Source organism: Oryx dammah, unplaced genomic scaffold (genome assembly GCF_014754425.2).
Source record: "Oryx dammah isolate SB20612 unplaced genomic scaffold, SCBI_Odam_1.1 HiC_scaffold_24, whole genome shotgun sequence".
NCBI classification, from domain to species: Eukaryota; Metazoa; Chordata; class Mammalia; order Artiodactyla; family Bovidae; genus Oryx; species Oryx dammah.
Genome location: NW_024070208.1, coordinates 21,801,043 through 21,822,797, shown reverse-complemented (window position 1 = coordinate 21,822,797; position 21,755 = coordinate 21,801,043). Strand labels below are relative to the sequence as shown.

Here is a 21,755-nt window from a genome sequence, read left to right as displayed (position 1 = left end):
GAAAGTAACATGGCCTTTCCCTATGTTGATAAATGGTTTGGGGAGGTCAATGTGCTGATTTGAGATTTAAAACAAACACCAGACTTTTCAGTTCACATGCTTTCTCTTACCCTACAGTTTTTGGAAGCAGAACAGAAAAAGACAGTCTTTCGTTGCATTATTATTTGTACTTTTAGATCATGTCCATTGCCTTTTCCAACACCTGAATGAAATTAAAGATTTAGACCGGTTAGAGCAAAGATCAGAATGTCTATAAATCAACAACATGGATTAGAAAGAGAAAAAATGAACCCAGCTAACACTGCGTTAATATTGAATCATTTGGATCTTGCCTGGATTTTGTCTTTCAAAGACAAAGCTTCAATCCAATTCTGTCTGCTAAGGCAGAGCTTATAACGCTGGAGGGAAAAAAAACCAAAAAACAAAAAGGACACAGTTCAGCTTCTAAGACTTAGAATCTTACTGCTCACCTACCTAGCAAAAAAAAAAAAAATTAGGGAAAACTTGAAACCTTTCTTATTGATGTGTAGCTTTCTTCAGACTTCCAATCATGATGTTTCTTAATAATAAACTAAAATTCCTCTTGCCTTAAGTCCAGTTTATGCAAAACACAGGATAGCTGTATCCAAACATTCCTGCTGTGTTCAGTATATATTTACAGACAAATGGTTTTTTGCCCCACTCTTGTTTTTCCAATTTAATTGACCCACTTATTTTAGTATTTCCTCAAAGAGTTGGTTTCTCAAACCTTTTCTTTTGTTTCAATCCTGCATATTTCACTTAAAGATGCACAGAACCAAAGGTATAGAAAACAAATATTCTAACAAAGTCATTTATCTATCATTCTTGATTATTTTCTCATATTGTTTCATGTTCATTTAATTTTGTTCTTACTAACACTGAAATATTCATTTGTCATTAGGAGTCATGGCTTTGCCTCCGTTCTGTCATATCCAGTTGCAGAACTTGTTTCAACTAATATTAACTAGAATTCAGGAAATGCAGAGCTAAACATTAAGATATTTATCAAGGGACAAGGGCATTGTTTGATGAGTTTGAATTCCCACACATTAAAAAGGTTTAAAATACTGTAAGTATATCACATGATTTAAAAATAAAATATAAAGAAGATGAAGAGTGTCCATTTCACCTATCTCCCACCTGTTTAATTTGCCAGTCCCAATAGATAACTCCTATTATTTAGATTCTATTTTTATGTATGTATAATCAAATATATTTTCTCCAAGTTTTATATGTTTTGTATGTGTATATATATACAAACAGGGCTTCCCCGATGGTTCAGCACATGAAAGAATCCAGTGCAGGAGACACAGGAGATGTGGATTTGATCCCTGTGTTGGGAAGATCCCCGAGAGAAGAAAAAGGGCAACCCACTCAAGGATTCTTGCCTGAAAAATCCCACAGAGGAGCCTGGTGGGCTACAGCCCAAAGTATCACAACGAGTTGGACATGACTGAGCAACTAAGCATCATACATACAAACATAAATATATATATATATATATTGTTTTACAGAAATTGTTGCATACCATAGCACTGTGCTGTACTTGGACTTTTTTAACACGTCAAAAATCTTAACTTATTAAAAAAAAACAGTCAAATCTTGTAGCTGGTTCAAAGTACTGCATTCGCGAGCAGATAAGGAATGATGAAATTAATTTACAAATAGATACAAAACAGGTCAATAAGCAATTGCATTCTACTAGACACAACTAATTTGCATTTCTATGCCTAAAAAATTTGCATTATTATCAGTTTTCTATGACTTAGAGTTGTAAAATAGCTTAAAGACCATGAGCGGTGAAGGCAACCCTGGAGAAGCTACAACCCTGGAGAAGATACCGTCTGTCACTTTTTCCTGACAGTCTCCCCACTCTCTCTCTGTTACGATCATAATCTCAAAGGAAGATTATTCTTTAGAGTTTTTACAGATTTTTTTCCCTTGTTCTTTCATCTGATACTCCTACCTCTTCATTGTGTTTAACTTGCTCTGTCTCTATGAAATCAGGTGAATCAGTTACCTATCCTGGTCTTGAAGGCGTGTCCTTGTGTGGAAGCATCCCTACCCAGTCTAGGTGTGCCCAGTGGCTTTGGTGGGACAGCTGGACTGGAAGCGAGCGTGGGTCCCATCTCCCCCTGAGATGCTCTGGGAGTCACCAACCAGCTTGGTGGGAGGTGGGGCTGGAGATGGAGAGGCTACAGCCAGAGCCAGGCGCAGCCCTGTGTGTGTGTGAATGAGTGAGATGGCAGTCTTCGCCTTGGTTTGGGACACATCGGGCTCAGGGCTTGTGTTCACTCATGCTAAGTCTCTTCAGTCGTGTCCAGCTCCTTGTGACTCCATGGACTGTAGTCCCTCAAGCTCCTCTGTCCATGGGATTCTCCAGGCAGAACACTGGAGTGAGTTGTTTCCCTTCTCCAGGGGATCTTCCCAACCCAGGGATTGACCCATGTCTCTTATGTCTCCTGCATTGGAGGAGTTCTTTACCACTAGTGCCCCAAGGGCTGGAGGCCACAATTCTATGCTGGTTTCACCTGTTTACCCTGGTGAGAGGCTGGGTCAGGCTAGAGACGCTGGTGCCTCACTTCTGGGCTGGTTTCTCTCACCAGCAATGTCAGTCACTGCCCTGGGGTAGCTTTGCTCCTCCTAAATGTGGGTAGCAACAGAGTACTGGCCAAGGTTGCCTTCTCCCTGGTCAGTTTCCAGGCTGCTGCCTCGGTTGGGATGGTGTATTAGCCACCACTTTGCTGTTTAAGAGCCGGGCTCTCAGTGTTTCACAGCCTCCCCTCAGCCCCACTGGCTTTCAGACCTGCTAAGGGGATACAAAAGTGTGGCTTACACTTAGCTAATATAGAATCAGATGCATCTAAGCATTCCAGCATCATTTGTGTTCTGGTATGTGAGTTACCTCTCTACTAACATTTTCAATTCCAGAGACCACAGTGATTTGTTATTTTCAAGCTATACCATTCTACAAACAGACTGCAGATGCAGGATGACGGTGTGTAATGATGTGGTGAGTCAGTCAATTTGAAGCTGACAGAATGTCATTAGCGTTGCTTTAATAGGATTTAATAGTTTTTTAAAAAACTGATTCCCAGGTGATGACTAAAGATAGTTAAGTTAGTATTGAATTTTGCATAGAATGGTAAGTTGCAAATCAATAAAACCACAAATAAAAATAAAATATTTAAAAAAAAACCCAAGCAGCCAAGGGGACCCATCTTCCTGGTGTCAGACCGTGAGCTGGGGTGCAGCTCAAATCCCTCATTCCTCCAGGAGAATCCCTAAGCCCATGACACCAGCCCCCTTCTCTTCTGGGTCTCCCACCAAGGGTGCAGGTCTCAATCAGATTGCTTCTCCTCCCTTCCTGCCAGACTCCAGAATTGTTTCCTTTACATACCTGGCTATAGAAGAGCTTATCTACCCTGGGTTGCTCCACAAGGAGTTGTATTTTTGACATGTTCTTGGCGGGGAGTAGTGGCAGGTAAACTCAGCACCCTCCTACTCTGCCATCTTGATCTCCCTCAAAGGAGAGAATTCTTATTCCAAATGAGGGCTGGTGTCCCTGAGTTTGGCCTGCTTATTTACGTGGGCACAACAAGAATTTTAGCATACCAGGCATGCCTTCCTAAGTCGGCACTGCCAACCAAGTCCCACACCATAAGAACAGCTGCAAAGGGCACAAGCTTCTGTCTGGAAGCCTCTATGAGGGGGTCTCAAAGTAGCCTTTAAAATCCACTACTTTATGTTAGCCTGAGAAGTGAAGTGAAAGTCGCTTAGTCTTGTCCAACACTTTGAGACCCCATGGACCATACAGTCCATGGAATTCTCCAGGCCAGAATACTGGAGTGGGTAGCCTTTCCCTTCTTCAGGGAATCTTCCCAACCCAGGGATCGAACCCAGGTCTCCCATATGACATGCGGATTCTTTACCACTGAGCCACCTGGGAAGCCCTGAGATGAGGAAACCAAACCCATAAATCTCTCCACCAGTTTTTGCCCTTGCAGTGCTTATAAATTTGCATTAGTTCCAGATCTACACTTGACAGTTTTAACAGTATCTCCACAGAGGTTAAGTAAAACTCAAAATATTAAGAGCCATCCACAGTCTTAGGATATGATATCAGACTGAGACAATCTATGAAATGCTAGAACTTATTAAAACCATTTTCAAGCTTAGCATTTTGAGAAATGATTCCTCTTCTCATGGTTCATGTTTGAGCAATGCATCAAAACTCCATCAGACTAAATGCCTATTTGCCTGTTTGGAATAGCTTCGTACTCACAGAGGTGTGTATAGATACTGTTACAGGCATACCTCAGGGATACTGTGGGTTTATTTCCAGACCACTACAACAAAGCGAATATCACAATAAAGTGAGTCACGTGAATTCTTTTTCCTGTTTCCCAGGGCATATAAAAATGTATATTTACACTGTACTGTAGTCTATTTACGTCTAAAAAACACTACATACATTCATTAAGAAAAGACTTGATTGCCAAATTGCTACAAAATGGCAGCCATCATCTGACAGTGCAGAATTGTCACAAACCTTTAATTTGTTTAAAAAAAAAAAAAAAGGCAACATCTGTGAAGTGTGATAAAGGAAAGCATAATAGAATGAGGTCTTCTCGGATTCTCATCATGCACCAAGAGGGCCCTGAGGGAGACGAGACACGCAGGTACAAACCAGGCTCTCATGCCGCCAACTTGGTTTTACAGCTGAGTTTAAAATTTCGAGAGAAAGCAATTGCTCCACTAGCCCCCTGTGTTGCCTCTCAGGCTGCAGAGAAGAGCAGTCTGGCTCTTTCTGCAGGGGACGATGGGGAGTGAACCACCCCTGTCCCCTCTTGCCCACGAGCCTGGCTTCACCCCAGGGAGGTCTGAGGGCGGCTGGCATTCCAAGCGAGACTCCACTCCAACCCTGTCCCTCATTCGTCACACACACATGAGATAGTCAGAATGGACCTGTAAAGAACTCTGTAGTCCACAGAGCCTTCTCACAGTTATTCCTTTATACACAGAGGCAGGCTTGTGCTGGAACAGGCTGGGTTTCCAGGGTCTGCCTGTGCAATGCTTGTTTGGAAATCTAGACCAAAATTGCCCACAGAACCCCTGCTGCTGGGTTGAAGTTTGTTTCCAGAAGCCAGAAACCCACGTGATCTGCTTGTGGTTGGCCCTCACAATTCCTCACCACCACTAGGAGGTGGTGGTGGTGACGTGAGGGTCTGTGGGTAGGGAGGGAGAAATATATAAATAATCTGAAAAAAAGCTTTTTCTATTTAATAATTGTAATTTTTTAACTATGCAATTTTTACATATATTTTGAAGGAGTCTCTTATTTCTGAAGAATTGGATGAAGCATTAAAAAAATGTCTAGAGAGTATTTTAGTGAAATGTTAGTCGTTCGGTCGTGTCCAACTCTTGTGACCCCATGGACTGTAGCCCATGAGGCTCCTCTGTCCATGAGATTTTCCAGGCAAGAATACTGGAGTGGGTTGCCATTTCCTCTTCCAGAGGATCTTCCCAACCCAGGGATCGAACCTGGGTCTCCTGCACTGCAGGCAGATACTTTACCATCTGAGCGTCCAAGGAAGCCCTGATACTGGGGGAAATTACAGGCAAAAGGAGAAGAGGGTGGCAGAGGATGAGATGGTTGGATAGCATCATCAACTCAATGGGCATGGATTTGAGTGAACTCTGGGAGATGGTGAAGGACAGGGGAGCCCAATGTGCTGCAGTCTATGGGGTCGCAAAGAATCGGACGCAACAGAGAGACTGAACAACAGCAACAGACAGGATTTTGTGTGACTCCTCAGGGGACTAAAAACATGGGGCTGTCTGAGTGGAGACTAGCACCCTGGCTGCACACCGCCCGGGAGACTCTAGCAACACCGGGTGCTCAAGCTGGTGATGCTTTCGGGGATCAGAGCCAGAAACGTCCCCTCCTGTCACACCCCTGGCAGTGGGGGAGCCCCATCCCTTCCACTGAGGGGTCCCCGTCTCCTGCCTCCCTGAGACTGAGCAGTGCAGGGAAGCCAGGCAGGTGAGAGAGAAATAAAACACGGGGCTTGACCTCTATTCCTCTCCGCCTCCTTCAAGTTCCAGCGATGAATGATCTGACCCGTCTCCCAGGGCGACGGCAGGCCCCTGTCTTTCTCCTTACATTCGTGAAGCAGGTGCAGTCAGCTCTTTTGAAATTTAAAAGGATTTTTACTCCCAGTGAGAACTGGTAAGAGCTAGGGTACTGAGAGACAGGCCCCCAGAGACCAGGTGTGTCCGAACCCTTTTCCGTGTTCCTGTAGGTTCAGGGAAGGAAGACCCAAGTGCTGTCCGCCCCAGGAAACTTTCCAACACTGCCGTCAGCTCTCCATTCACGTACATTCCTCTCCTTTGCTTACCACTCACGGGCTCCAGAGAAACATGAGCCGGGGGCCTGACCCAAAGTAGTTCTTGGGAGTTATTTGTAAAAAAAAAAAAAAAAAAAGAATCATGGCAACAAAATGCATCTGCTGTTCAGGTATTTAAGACATCCTGATGGAGTTTCTGGGGAGAGAGGGCTATAGGAGAGGAGGGTAGGTAAAGGGAGAAACTTTTGATGGTGAGCAGAAAATCAAAGAAAACCTGGTGATGAGGAAAAAAAAAAAAAAGGAGGATCTCTGAACGGAGAAGGAGAGAATGATCCAGGGATGTCTCTGCCAAGACAAACCCTGAGCCAGAGATGAGGTGTGAGAAAGAAGTGGTCTCCAGCCTCACGGGCCCGTACTCCCTTTAATCTGAGGTCCTTCTCTGAAAAGGACACCCTGGGCTGAGCCCAGAGCCGCAACGAGAATAGGAGAAAGGGAAGGGGGTGGACGGAGCCCCTCAAGCTGGGAAAGGAGGGGAGGGGACATCTGAGTGGTGGTAATGTGGCCACAGGGCTTCCCAGGCGGCTCAAGGGTGAAGAATCCTCCTGCCAGTGCAGAAGACGTGAGTTCGATCCCTGGGTCGGGAAGATCCCCTGGAGAAGGAAATGGGAACCCACTCCAGTATTCTCGCCTGGGAAATCCCACAGACAGAGGAGCCTGGCAGGCTACAGTCCATGGGGCCACAAGAGAGTCAGACATGACTCAGCAATTGAACAATAGCGACAATCTGGCCACAGCAGTACAGGGCTAATGGGCAATTCCAGGGGGAGGAACTCGTACGTGAGGCTCCACTAACAGCTATCAGTTGGGACTGTCTGCGTATATAACTGTGAGAAAACCCTCCCAAATAGTAAGAACACTGGCCCTCCTGCCCATTTCTCCAATTATACATGCAGCACTTACCATGAATTGAATAAATCACGATTTTTTTGATCGTGAGTTTTTTTATTGGAGGAAGAGTCAAATTGTAGATATTTTTCACCATTGCAAAATATCCAACGAATCTATTCTGCAAAACAACAGAGGTTTCAATTTCAATGGCAGTGAAAATTCTAAAGTCAGTATCCTCGATTTTTTTAAGGAAAGTAATGGATGAAGGAAACATTGACTGGGGGCCATTAGATAAGGCACTGTTGTCTCAAGGCTGTATATTGACCTTAGGGGGAAAAATACTGAACTAAAATCAATGGGGAAGGAACAAGAAAGGGGCCTGGTGTTCCGAGAGGCAGCTGGGACCAAGAGCAACTAACCAGAACCCACAAAATAGCTAGGATAGCATCATAGCAAGATGCAGTTAACCACAAATGTAAGAGGGTAGGAGCTCTGTGGTGGCTGAGTTAAAGGAAGGTTTGCGCTTTGCAGGGAGAAGAAGTAGCTCTTCGGATAAGAGAAGGGAAGATGTAAAAACTCAGGGGGAGGACCCCACCCCCAGGCCAGCAGCACATACGCATTCTTCCCCAGTCCCAGTCAGCAAGTAGTTCCCCACTGTCCATTTCCCCAATCCCATTTTTGCAGCAAAGCCCTGCAGATTCTCTTAACCTAGTCCTCCTATGGCAAGTCGCTCACAAGGGCTCCACTTGAACTTTTCTTCTAGAAGTCGAACAGTTCTGTATGGAATCAGCTGGACTGAAAAGTTCACAGGCTCTTCCCTACTCATTGGGAAATATTAGTAAAATTAACTACCATGCTCTTCATTGGAAAGGGCCAGTCAAGCTCTTCAGTCAGGGATGGATGAAATGTGTATAGTGCATGGAACGACCCACAAAGCAGGGCCAGGAGGGGATGGTGTCTGAGAATTACAGCCACACACATGCCTGAGAGCCGCAACTACTGAAACCAAGGGCCTAGAGCCTGTGCTTTGCAATAAAAGAAACCATCACAGTAAGAAGCCCGGCAACGCAGCTAGAGAAAGTCTGCACGCAGCAACGACCCGGAGCAGCCAAAAATTATTAAAAGAAAAAAAGAAAACCAAAACAAAACCAGGAAATAGCTGCCAGTCTTAACCTAATTATCCAGAGTGACCCCTTTTAAAGAAAGAACACTTACCTGAGAAGGAGTCTCTATTCCCTGAAATTTACTGCTAGTGGATTTATCTGTTCGCCGTTCTCCAAAATAATACAGGCTGTCCTATAAAAGAGGGGACAGTTCAGTCATGGGTCATCTGCACTTTCCTTTCCTGTAGAAGGCATTAGAAAGTTTCTAAGGACACGTGATTTCCTAAGGTCAGCGGTCTCTGGGCAGAGGCTACCCAAAATAACAGAACTAAGAAACACATCAAGGCCTACTCTCATTCAAAGAGTCATAAAGACAGGGACTTTTAGAGCTGGAAAACTTCAGAGATAATCTGGTCCTTCTTCCTTTCTTACTATTTTACAAGAAGAAGATTGGGACCAAAAGAAAATCAAGTGACCTGCCATGGAGATGTATGTAACTGGTCAGTCAAAGACAGCACAGGCCTGAACACTGGCCTCTGGCTCTATCCAGGGCTTCGGACCAATGGCTTTCAAACTTTTCTTTTCCTTTTTTCAGCCGCACACCATGTGGGATCTTAGTTCCCTGGCCAGGGATTGAACCTGTGCCGTCTGTGTTGGAAATGTGGCATCTTAACCACTGGACCACTAGGAAAGTCCTCAGACTTTTCACTTTCAAAGCTACAATCCACTTCCATAAACCTGGGAGATGCACACACACTCTCTCATGAACACACAACTGAAACAAAAGTTTCACAAAACAATACTCACCTTTTCTAATCTATCCCATCTTATAGGTAGATTTGGTTGCAAGTCACAACCCAATGAGTTGATTTCACAACTCGCTGATAAACTCTGATCCACAGTGTGAAAAACACTGTCCTAGAGTATCCATTGTCCTAACCTGTGCGTCTCAAATTAGAAGCAAAGAGGAGGGTGGAATCAGAGCCCTGGACCCAGCACATAACCCTCGCTTCTCTTATCTGGGCGGCAGACCAAAAGAGGCCCAGAGATGCTGGGAGCATGCCCTTCTCCGTAAGATCACGGCAGAAAAAAGAGAATGAGAACCTTGCTTTAAGACACAGCAGCAGCCCATCCTGTCTTCTCAGAAATTCCCAGAGGGCACAGACCCCACAGCTATTGATTGTGCAAAGATAGTAACGTCCAGGAGAGCTTTTGTTCTGGGTTGGAAAATGAAGACTTTTACCTACTGAGCACTTCCAAGGATGTTCAAGGTCCTTTAGAAAATTTCCCTAACCCATCTTCTTATTTTTGTGAGGAAAGCAGAAAGCCAGGAGTTGGTGGGATTCTATCAGAGCAGGGCTGGGTCTGGGGGTGGCATGTCAAGTTTCTGGATTGCTGAGGTTTTTTGTACTTGCATAACTCAACCTTACTCACTTCACATTAACCCTTCTTCTATTGGGTCCTGTCTTTAATCAAAATATTGACATTGTACTCATGATGAATGTGGGTGCATTAATTTTGATTTTTTTTTAAATATTGCATTAGAAGATTATTGATCCTAATTACTGAGATTTTTGGCATTCCCTTAAATTTTGTGCCCAGGATGAGCATCTCAGCAACTTTACCCTCATCCCAGCCCAGAGGAAGAGGCACTGAGGTCAGTTACCAACCAGTGCCAATTAAACAAGAAAGTATCCAAGCCAGGTGTTCTAAAAGCACCTCTCCAATAACAATTCTATGAAGTACAATGACTCAATGGACATGAGTTTGAGCAAACTCTGGGAGATAGTGAGGGACAGTGAAGACTGGCGTGATGCAGTTCATGGGGTGCAAAGAGTCAGATACAACTTAGTGACTGAACAACACACACACATCATGACTTAAGGAATCATCTTAACATCCTACCCATGAATTTGCAAAGCTAGCAAACTCAATAAGCCTAAGACAGAGTTTATAGGAGCATCTTTCATACCTCCGCAGTGGCAAATATCTCACTGGCAAGAAGGTAGGCACAGATCATAGTTCCAGTTCTTCCTAGAAAAGAAGTTAGTCCATGAACCACTGTTCCTGAGGGCACTTGATATAAAACTACCCTCCAGAGTATTTAAAGAGCGCATTGTGGATTGATTTTCTTTCATGCCAAAAGTACAGGTTCCAAATATTTCAATTCAGAGATAGCCAAAGCAGGTACACTGCTTGTTCTGAGGGTCTGCCTAGAGCTCTGTGTTGTGTGCACACATGTGCACGTGTATGTTGTTCTTGAATCATGACCCCTGGGGACTGCAGTAACAGGCTCTGCTCTAGGACTCTAAAGCTAAAGTGATGCTCACTGATTAAGAGCTAATTACACACCCTGTTTCTCTACTAATGTAAATAAAAGAAGCTATAAAAGATACAAGATGGACAGAACCGAAACCACCACTTAGCATTCGTAATACCCACTCCTTCTATTTCAGTTAGAGTTATTGTGTTGTAAAGAATTCATTAAAATAGGAAGAACAGCGTAATAAGCCCGCATACACCTGTGCCCCAGATTCCATAACTATTCAATGTTTTACTTGTTTCTTTTCTTCCCTCATCCTTCTCCCCCTCCTCCTTTCTATGCCCTTCCTGTAGCATCTGACTTTACTATTAATTAATTTTTATTGGGGTATAGTTGCTTTACAATGTAGTGTTGGCTTCTAGTGCCCAGCAAAGTGACCCAGCGAAACATACACATATAGCCCCCTTCGGATTCCCCTCCCATTTGGGTCATCACAGAGCATTAAGGAGAGTTGCTTGTGCCATTCAGTAAGTTCCCATCAGTTGTCTATTTTACACATAGTATCAATAGTGTGTATATGTCAGTTTTCCCGATTCCTCCCAATTCCACCCACCCTTACCCACCTTGTATCCACACATTTGTTCTCTAGGTCCGTGCCTCTATTTTTGCTTTGCAAATAACCTCATCTATACCATTTCTAGATTCCACATATATGCTCTCACCCCCGTACCATTTTAAAGAAAACTTGATTTCATGTCATTTCAAGCTCAAAGTCTCATGCTTTTCTCCTAATTTATGTTTTTGTCCAGGCACACAAAGTGTGAGCTAAAAAGTACGTTGCGTCTATTATTTCTACAATGACGTATGACTTTTGTCTTAGCTAGCGTATGCTGAACTTATTTTATGTAATTCCAAACTTAACCTTTTCCCTTGAGATAGACTTTATTTTCTATTCTGTCCTTCAAAAAATGAATGTTTAGATTTATTTTCCAACCCATAGTTTGAAAAACACTACTCTAAGCAAATAACTGCCAAGGAAGGCTACTGACCATTAACAACCTGGCTCTCTCTAGGTTAACATTTCAAATTTGTTGGACATCTATGAGTCTCCACAGCCCTTATATATTCCCATTTGAAAAAAGAACAAAACCAACTTTTGTAGATACATGTCCTGGTGGCTGTGGATAAGCACACACACACTGCCATAGACAGAGAAGCCGCCCTCTTCCCCAAGCAAGGAATCATTAAAATGCTTTACATTTGTTTTCAGTATTTTAACTTAAAACACAGGTGTATATTCACTCAATAAACTTTCGCTATGGACAAAAGTTTTAACCCTTTAAGTATGATGAAAAGAATCTACCAAAATATGTACCAGGTTTACCATATTAATGATGAAACAATGATAACATTCCTTCTAAAGCCAGGGACTAAACAAAATGTCCACTATTGGCTGTTTCTATTTAACACTGTACTACATGGCTTAGCCAGTGTTGTAAGGTAAGAAAAAGAAACAAAACGTATATGAATAAAAAAAGAAGAAACAAACTATTTGAAGACTAGAAAAATCCAACTAACTCTATAGGCTAACTCCTAAAACTGATGACAAGCGTTCAGGAAGATACAAGGTCAACACTAAAAGAACAAACAAACAAACAAAAACCCCCAACAAATTCATGGCTAAATAAAGGATGTAGGTTGAAATCTTTAGAGTAATTACTAAGGAATATAAAAAGAGTATATGACTTCCAAGCAAATGCTGGGGGTGGAAAGAAGCAAAAAATTCAATCAAAATATCAGTAAAGATATAGAATATGTGAATAAAACAATGAACAAACAACCTAAAGGGCACATATAGAACCCTCCTGTTCAGAACAATGCATAATACACTTATTTTTCAAGTGCAGAGAAAACATTTGATAAAATTGACCAAATTCTGGGCCATAAAGCAGGTTTTAGAAAAGGCAGAGGAACCTGAGATCAAATTGCCAACATCTGCTGGATCATGGAAAAAGCAAGAGAGTTCCAGAAAAACATCTATTTCTGCTTTATTGACTATGCCAAAGCCTTTGACTGTGTGGATCACAATAAACTGTGGAAAATTCTGAAAGAGTTGGGAATACCAGACTACCTGACCTGCCTCTTGAGAAATCTGTATGCAGGTCAGGAACCAACAATTAGAACTGGACATGGAACAACAGACTGCTTCCAAGTAGGAAAAGGAGTACGTCAAGGCTGTATATTGTCACCCTGCTTATTTAACTTCTATGCAGAGTACATCATGAGAAACGCTGGGCTGGAAGAAGCACAGGCTGGAATCAAGATTGCCAGGAGAAGTATCAATAACCTCAGATATGCAGATGACACCACTCTTATGGCAGAAAGTGAAGAACTAAAAAGCCTCTTGATGAAAGTGAAAGAGGAGAGTGAAAAAGTTGGCTTAAAGCTCAATATTCAGAAAACTAAGATCACGGCATCCGGTCCCATCACTTCATGGGCAATAGATGGGGAAACCATGGAAAGAGTGTCAGACTTTATTTTGGGGGGCTCCAAAATCACTGCAGATGGTGATTGCAGGCATGAAATTAAAAGATGCTTACTCCTTGGAAGGAAAGTTATAATCAACCTAGACAGTATATTAAAAAGCAGAGGCATCACTTTGTCAACAAAGGTCCATCTAGTCAAGGCTACAGTTTTTCCAGTGGTCATGTATGGATGTGAGAGTTGGACTGTGAAGAAAGCTGAGTGCCGAAGAATTGATGCTTTTGAACTGTGGTGCTGGAGAAGACTCTTGAAAGTCCCTTGGACTGCAAGGAGATGCAACCAGTCTATCCTAAAGGAGATCAGTCCTGGGTATTCATTGGAAGGACTGATGTTGAAGCTGTAACTCCAATACTTTGGCCAGGTGATGTGAAGAGCTGACTCATTGGAAAAGACCCTGATGCTGGGAAAGATTGAGGGCAGGGGGAGAAGGGGACGACACAGGATGACCAACACAGGCATCACCGACTCAATGGACATGGGTTTGGGTAGACTCCGGGAGTTGATGACGGACAGGGAGGCCTAGTGTGCTGTGGTTCATGGGGTTGCAAAGAGTTGGACATGACTGAGCGACTGAACTGAACTGAAACAAATTTCAAAGAACTAAAAAAATACATATGTTCTCTTACCACAATGCAATACAGCCAGAAATCAGTAACTAGAAGACAATTACAAAATCCTCATGTTTGAAAATATAGTATATTTCTATATAACCCATGAGGCTAAAGAAACAAACACAATGGAAATTAGAAAATATTCTGAACTAAATAATAATGAGTATATATAAAAACTTGTGTGATGAAGCTTCACTAAAATCTTTCATTAATTCTGTTAACTTATCTGTAAATTCTTTCGCATTTTATTGCACAAGATTATATTGTGTGAAAATAAGGAACTATGTTTTTTCCTTTTTGATCTTTTTTTTCCTTAGCACTGGCTAGGACCTTTGGTACAGTGTTGAATTAGTAGTGATGATCACAGGCATCCTTGTTCTCCTACTCTCAAAGGAAAAGCTTTCAATAGCTCACCAATTACTTTAGCGGGTGTGTGTTTTTTATCACATTAAGACATTCCTTTAATTTGCTAAGAGTTTTTATAATGAATGAATGTTGAATTTTATCAGAAACTTTTTCTGTATCTTTAAAATAATATGATTTTTTAGCTTTATTAATCTGGTTGGTTACATGGATTGATAGTAAACTAACCTTGAATTCCTGGAATAGACACAATTTTGTTGTGCTGTAGTATTTTTTAATAAATTGCTGGTTTCTTAATATTTTCTTAAGAATTTTTCTATCCATGTCATGGGTAAGAGTAGCTTTAGTTTTCAGACTCTGGCTTCATAAACTAAAATTAAGTTGCACTTACTCTTTTTTTCAGTCTTTGGATGAATTTGTGTAAGCTGACGTCTTTCCTCTCCTACCTCTTTCCTTCTCTTCCTGCAGTCTTTTTATTTTTTAATCTAATTTATTTTTCAATTGGAGGAAAATTGCTTTACAGTGTTGTGTTGGTTTCTGTAGTGCAACAACTCAAATCAGCCATAATTATACATTCTTCCTTCACTCTTGAAGCTAATTTTTAAAAATGTCAACAGCGATTATTCCTGGTTCATAGCAGTACATATCTTGTTGATGTCCTTTATTAAATGTTTCAAATTTCTTTAGAAAAAGAGAAATAAAAAGAAGAATGTTCTTACCTTTGCCTCCCTTACAGTGAACCACTATGATATTGTCCTTGTCTTGAGCCATCCACTCTTTCACTTCCATGGAGAACGCCACCATCTCACTGATTTCAAATGAAATATTTTTGGTTGAATTAAAATACTTCCAAAGAAAACCAAGCCCTACGTATTTGACCCTCTTCTGTTAGTCAATTTGGCATCAAACATACCTCAGAGAGGGGACGTTGTGATCATCAATCAAGTATCGATGGACCCTATGATGGAAGTACTTAGGATCATAAGCTCTTTCACCTGAAATAAATGATGCACAGGTCATATCACTAACTCTAACACTAAGGTGTGAGTAAGTTATACTTTTTATCTACTTTTAGAAAGAGATTTCTGACTCGCCCCTGCTGCTCCAAAAGGGTCTCAGAAACATAAGTGCTTTCTCCATCTTGAGTAACATAAGCCCAAATTATTTGGCTTGTTTTACTTTGGGTTTGCCTTACTTTTAATTTTCTTTTTAAAAACACCTTTTCATTTTGTATTGCGGTATAGCCAGTTAACAACGCTCTGATAGTTTCAGGTGAACAGTGAAGGGACTCAGCCATACATATACATGTATCCATTCTCTCCTAAACTCCCCTCCATCCAGGCTGCCATATAACATTGAGCAGAATTCCATGTTCCATACAGTAGGTCCTTCTTTCTTGTAATTTTCTAGCAGGCTACTCATTACTTTATCATAGGGTTACACAGGGCAGAAGCAAATGTGGCCACCAGAATAAACATTTGCCACCTGAAAAATATCCATTTACTATATAGGAAGAGGCGAAACTGGGATATAATCTGTTTTCTACAAGGATTTGGATTTATTTTTTCCATGCAGGGCCCTGGTCTCCTCACACCTCATCCCTAGTGGGTTAGAGCATGCAATTGTTGAATTGTCTTCCAAACACAAGCTGGCAGGAAAAACAGAAAAAACTTTCCTAAACCTACCACCACAAGAGCTGTCTCTTTCTAAAATGTCTCTGCCTCCAGTCTCCTGCCTCCCTCACAGGGTACGTTGTGCTGTTGAGCTTTCTTTTCCTACTAAATAGGGCCAGCATAAGATAGAGATTTTTAAAAAATTCACTTCCTACCACCAAATACTTATGATTAAATGAAATGTAAAAACTAAATCATCTTCTTGCACGCAGTGACCTATTTTCTATCATAGGAGCAAAACATGGAGTCATGTACATACTGCAGAGATTGTAGACTTGATAGTGGTTTGGGTGCTTCGTATCCAGGAACCGCACAACTTCCTAAAAAAGATGGACACACATCTTATATATGTCCATGGTGCACCAACATAAACCTTTCCCTCCTATTAACCTAGAATGATTAGTACCTTTTATTCACTTGTCCCTCACTTTGCACCTTTTAGGGGAGATTCAATGAATAAACTGCATTCCAAGTTATATCTAAACCCTTTGTGAGTTTTGAAATAGCCCACAAAGTTGTCCTTCTATACTCACATTAGCCTTTACTATAAATACACATTGTTTAAAGCTACCAGATAAGGAAATTAGATGGTTAATGAGCTTTAAGGAATTGTAATTTGTTCTAAACTTTGTAAGTAAGTGAAGTCACTCAGTCATGTCTGACTCTTTGCGACCCCATGGACTGTAGCCCACCAGGCTCCTCCATCCATGGGATTCTCCAGGCAAGAGTACTGGAGTGAGTTGCCATTTCCTTCTCCACGGAATCTTCCTGACCCAGGGATCAAACCCACATTGCAGGCAGATGCTTTAACCTCTGAGCCACCAGGGAAGCCTAAACTTTGTATGGACCCACAAAAGATTCCCAAAAGCCAATCTTCAGGAAGAAGAACAAAGCTAGAGCTTTATTGCTCCCTGATTTTATCATGCTCCCTGATTTTAGACTATTAATACAAAGTTGAAGTCATCAGAAAAGTGTGGTACTGGCACAAAAACAGACACATAGATCAATGGAACAGAATTGAGGGCCCAGAAATAAATCCACACATATATGAATAACTATGCAACTTAAAAAAAAATTAAAAATGGGTAGAGGATCTTCTCTAGGGGATCTTCCTGAACCAGGGATCAAACCTGCATCATCTCTTAAGTCTCATGCATTGGCAGGTGGGTTCTTTACCACTAGCACCACCTGGGAAGCCCCATATGGATAATTAACTTATGATAAAGGAGCAAAGAATATACAGAAAGGATGGTCTCTTTAACATACAGTGCTGAGAAAACTAGACAGCCACATGCAGCCATTATCTCACATTACACACAAAAATTAACTCAAAAAGGATTAAAGACTTGAATGTAAGATGCAAAAACATAAAATTTCTAGAAAAAAAAACGGCTGGTAACTTCACTGACATTGGTCTTAGCAATGTTTTTGTGGATCTGACTCCAAAGGCAAGGGAAACAAGCCAATATAAACAAATGGGGCTACGTCAAACTAAAAAACTCCTATACAGTGATAGAGACTATTATCAAAACAAAAAGGGAGTCTAACTGAATGGGTGAAGATGTCTGCAACTCATATATCCAGTAAAGGGTTAATGTACAAAATTTAAGAACTATACAATTTAAAAATAAAGTCTACACAAGCAATAAATGCTGGAGAGGGTGTGGAGAAAAGGGAACCCTCTTACACTGTCGGTGGGAATGCAAACTAGTACAGCCACTATGGAGAACAGTGTGGAGATTCCTTAAAAAACTGGAAATAGAACTGCCATATGACCCAGCAATCCCACTGCTGGGCATACCCACCAAGGAAACCAGAATTGAAAGAGACACGTGTACCCCAATGTTCATCACAGCACTGTTTATAATAGCCAGGACATGGAAGCAACCTAGATGTCCATCAGCAGATGAATGGATAAGAAAGTGTGGTACATATACACAATGGAGTATTACTTGGCCATTAAAAAGAATACATTTGAATCAGTTCTAATGAGGTGGATGAAACTGGAGCCTATTATACAGAGTGAAGTAAGCCAGAAAGAAAAACACCAATACAGTATACTAACGCATATATATGGAATTTAGAAAGATGGTAATGATAACCCTGTATGCGAGATAGCAAAAGAGACACAGATGTATAGAACTGTCTTTTGGACTCTGTGGGAGAGGATGAGGGTGGGAAGATTTGGGAGAATGGAATTGAAACATGTATATTATCATATGTGAAACGAATCCCCAGTCCAAGTTCATTGCATGATACAGGGTGCTTGGGGCTGGTGCACTGGGATGACCCAGAGGGATGGGATGGGGAGGGAGGTGGGAGGAGGGTTCAGGATGGGGAACACGTGTACACCTGTGGCAGATTCATGTCAATATATGGCAAAACCAATACAATACTGTAAAAAATAAATAATAAAGTCAGTTAAGTGAAAAAAAAACAGGAAAAATTAAAAATAAAAAAAGAAAACAATAAAAAATAGGTAGAGGATGTGAACAGACAGTTTTCCAAAGAAGATATACAGATGACCATCAAGCACATGAAAAAATGTTCAACATCACTAATCCATAGGGAAATGCGCTTCAAGATATAACCTAACCCCTGTTAGAATAGCTATTATCAAAAATAAGAAATAAAAAATGTTAAGAGAGGATGTAGAGAAAAGGGAATCCTTCAACACTATTGGTAGGACTGTAAATTGAAGTAACTTCTATGGAAAAAAGCATAGAGATTCCCCCCAAAATTAAGACTAGAACTACCATATGATCCCAGCTATTCTATTTGTGGGTATATACCCAAAGAACACAAAAAACACTAATTCCAAAAGATACATGCACCGTTCACTGCAGCATTGTTAACAATAGCCAAGATATGGAAACAACAAAAATGTTCATCAATGGATGAATAAAGATGTGATACACACAAGCACACATGTACACACACACGCACACACTCCTATTCAGTCATAAATGAAGACCATCATTTGCAGCAACATGGATGGACCCTGCAAGCATTATGCTAAGTGAAATTGTCAGGCAAAGACAAACAGCATATGATTTCATTCACATGTGAAATCTAAATAAGTAAAATGAACAAACAAAAGAGAACGAAACCAAGCATGGATACAGAGAACAGATTACCTGGTTACCAGAGGGGAAGGGGTTTGGGGTGTGCCTGAAATAAGCAACGAGGGTCAACTCTTATGGCGATAGATAGCAACTAGACTTGTGGCAGTGATCACTTTGTAGTGTATACAGATGTTGAATTATAATGTTGTACTCCTGAAACTTATTAGAAAGAGAGAGAGAGGAGAAAGAATAGGGAAGGAGGAAGTAGTAAGGGTTTGCCTGAGAGGACAGTCAGCAAAAGTTGTGACCAACTTATAGCATGATGAAGACAAAAATCACAGTGACTGACATCTGGATCAAAGGATTCCTCAGTAAGCCGTATAGAAAATAAACTTCCAAATGAAGATGGTCTGGTAGCTGAGGGGCATGAGGTTAAAAAACTACTCAAGTATGACAAAGAAAACAATGTCAGAGATGGCCAAGCAACTTCTAGGGACATGTTATGGCAAAAGAAACAGAAGAACCAGCTTCATCTAAGAATAAAGACAAAGCGGATGAAGAGGAAGAGAGTCTTAAACAACACCAACAGAAAAAAAAAAAAATCAAGAAAAAGAATCTGATGATGCCTTAACTATAAATGAGCGATGGACCATGCAGAAGCGTGGCTGAGAGGAGCTATCCCTTGCCAAAGGTCAGGGGCGCGACCACGAAAGAGCGGCCGAGAGGAGGTACCCCACGTCTGACCTCAGGGGCAGCCGAGAGGAGCTACCCAACGTCTGAAGTCAGGGGCAGTGGCCGAGAGGAGCTAGCCCACGAGCGAGGTCAAGGGCGACGGTTGAGAGGAGCAACCCCACATCCAAGGAGCGGTGGCTGCGTGGGCGCAGGAGGGCCGAGAGGAGCTACTCCATGTTCAAGGTCAGGAGGGGCGGCCATGAGGAGATACCCCTCGTCCAAGGTAAGGAGCAGTGGCTGCGCTTTGCTGGAGCAGCCGTGAAGAGAGAACCCACGTCCAAGGTAAGAGAAACCCAAGAGAACTGAAAAAACTGGTCAGTTTTCATTCCAATCCCAAAGGCAATGCCAAAGAATGCTCAAACTACCGCACAATTGCACTCATCTCACACACTAGTAATGCTCAAAATTCTCCAAGCCAGGCTTCAGCAATACGTGAACTGTGAACTTCCTAATGTTCAAGCTGGTTTTAGAAAAGGCAGAGGAACCAGAGATCAAATCACCAACATCTGCTGGATCATGGAAAAAGCAAGAGAGTTCCAGAAAAACATCTATTTCTGCTTTATTGACTATGCCAAAGCCTTTGACTGTGTGGATCACAATAAACTGTGAAAAATTCTGAAAGAGATGGGAATACCAGACCACCTGACCTGCCTCTTGAGAAACCTATATGCAGGTCAGGAAGCAACAGTTAGAACTGGATATGGAATAAGACACTGGTTCCAAATAGGGAAAGGAGTACATCAAGACTGCGTATTGTCACCCTGCTTATTAACTTCTATGCAGAGTACATCATGAGAAACGCTGGGCTGGAGGAAGCACAAGCTGGAATCAAGATTGCCGGGAGAAATATCAATAACCTGAGATATGCAGATGACACCACCCTTATGGCAGAAAGTGAAGAGGAACTAAAAAGCCTCTTGATGAAAGTGAAAGAGGAGGGTGAAAAAGTTGCCTTAAAGCTCAACATTCAGAAAACGAAGATCATGGCATCTGGTCCCATCACTTCATGGGAAACAGATGGGGAAACAGTGGAAACGGTGTCAGACTTTATTTTTCTGGGCTCCAAAATCACTGCAGATGGTAACTGCAGCCATGAAATTAAAAGACACTTACTCCTTGGAAGGAAAGTTATGACCAACCTAGATAGCATATTCAAAAGCAGAGACATTACTTTGCCAACAAAGGTCCATCTAGTCAAGGCTATGGTCTTTCCAGTGGTCGTGTATGGATGTGAGAGTTGGACTGTGAAGAAGGCTGAGCACCGAAGAATTGATGCTTTTGAACTGTGGTGTTGGAGAAGACTCTTGAGAGTCCCTTGGACTGCAAGGAGATCCAACCAGTCCATTCTGAAGGAGATCAGCCCTGGGATTTCTTTGGAAGGAATGATGCTCAAGCTGAAACTCCAATACTTTGGCCACCTCATGTGAAGAGTTGACTCATTGGAAAAGACTCTGATGCTGGGAGGAATTAGGGGCAGGAGGAGAGGGGGATGACAGAGGATGAGATGGCTGGATGGCATCACTGACTTGATGGACGTGAGTCTGAGTGAACTCCGGGAGTTGGTGATGGACAGGGAGGTCTGGTGTGCTGCGATTCGTGGGGTCGCAAAGAGTCGGACACAACTGAGCGACTGAACTGAACTAACTATAAATGAAGAGACTTCTGTGGAAAATAATCAATAGAAGTATCTCCTCTGTCTCAGGATGAAAAAGACTTAGACTCTGCAGATAGTGAAAATAGAGGCCCTAGAAGTAGGATTCCGACTGTCATGAGATAGAAGAACTAGGAGGATCCAACACCAGCAGAACGGGAGAGGTCCTCTCAGAACATCCACCGGAAATGGCTGTGAAGTCACAGAAGTCACTGATGAGCTGACGGAACAAGACTCCTTAGAGTCTTGCAGTAGTCCACACTCAGTTCTAGTTTTACACTCTTTGAAATTTTTATGTAAACAAATGGAGTTTCAGTTTTATAAGAAAAGGAGGTCATAAAGTACTTCATGGGATAAATTCTGAAAGAGTTATTCATGTAGGAAACTATGAATATCAGCTCTACTGGGTCCTGCTTACTAAATACTTTTTGGAAGGTGGGAAAGGATCTGGTTAAATCAGCAACTTGTTTTTAGATTTAAGTTTAGAATTA

At 41.9% G+C, this 21,755-nt stretch overlaps 1 protein-coding gene across 1 annotated transcript in view; it reads right to left on the bottom strand.

Moving 5' to 3' along the window:
• Window positions 1–21,755, bottom strand: part of LOC120882899 (phosphatidylinositol 3,4,5-trisphosphate 3-phosphatase TPTE2-like) — a 91,735-nt gene that overhangs the window by 6,591 nt on the left and 63,389 nt on the right. The window contains exons 8-14 of the mRNA XM_040266716.1: window positions 16,076–16,136; window positions 15,057–15,138; window positions 14,863–14,951; window positions 10,335–10,396; window positions 8,475–8,555; window positions 7,332–7,437; window positions 111–202 (exon numbers count right to left, since the gene is read on the bottom strand). Coding sequence (XP_040122650.1) covers window positions 111–202; window positions 7,332–7,437; window positions 8,475–8,555; window positions 10,335–10,396; window positions 14,863–14,951; window positions 15,057–15,138; window positions 16,076–16,136 — 573 coding nt within the window. The remainder of the gene's footprint in view (window positions 1–110; window positions 203–7,331; window positions 7,438–8,474; window positions 8,556–10,334; window positions 10,397–14,862; window positions 14,952–15,056; window positions 15,139–16,075; window positions 16,137–21,755) is intronic.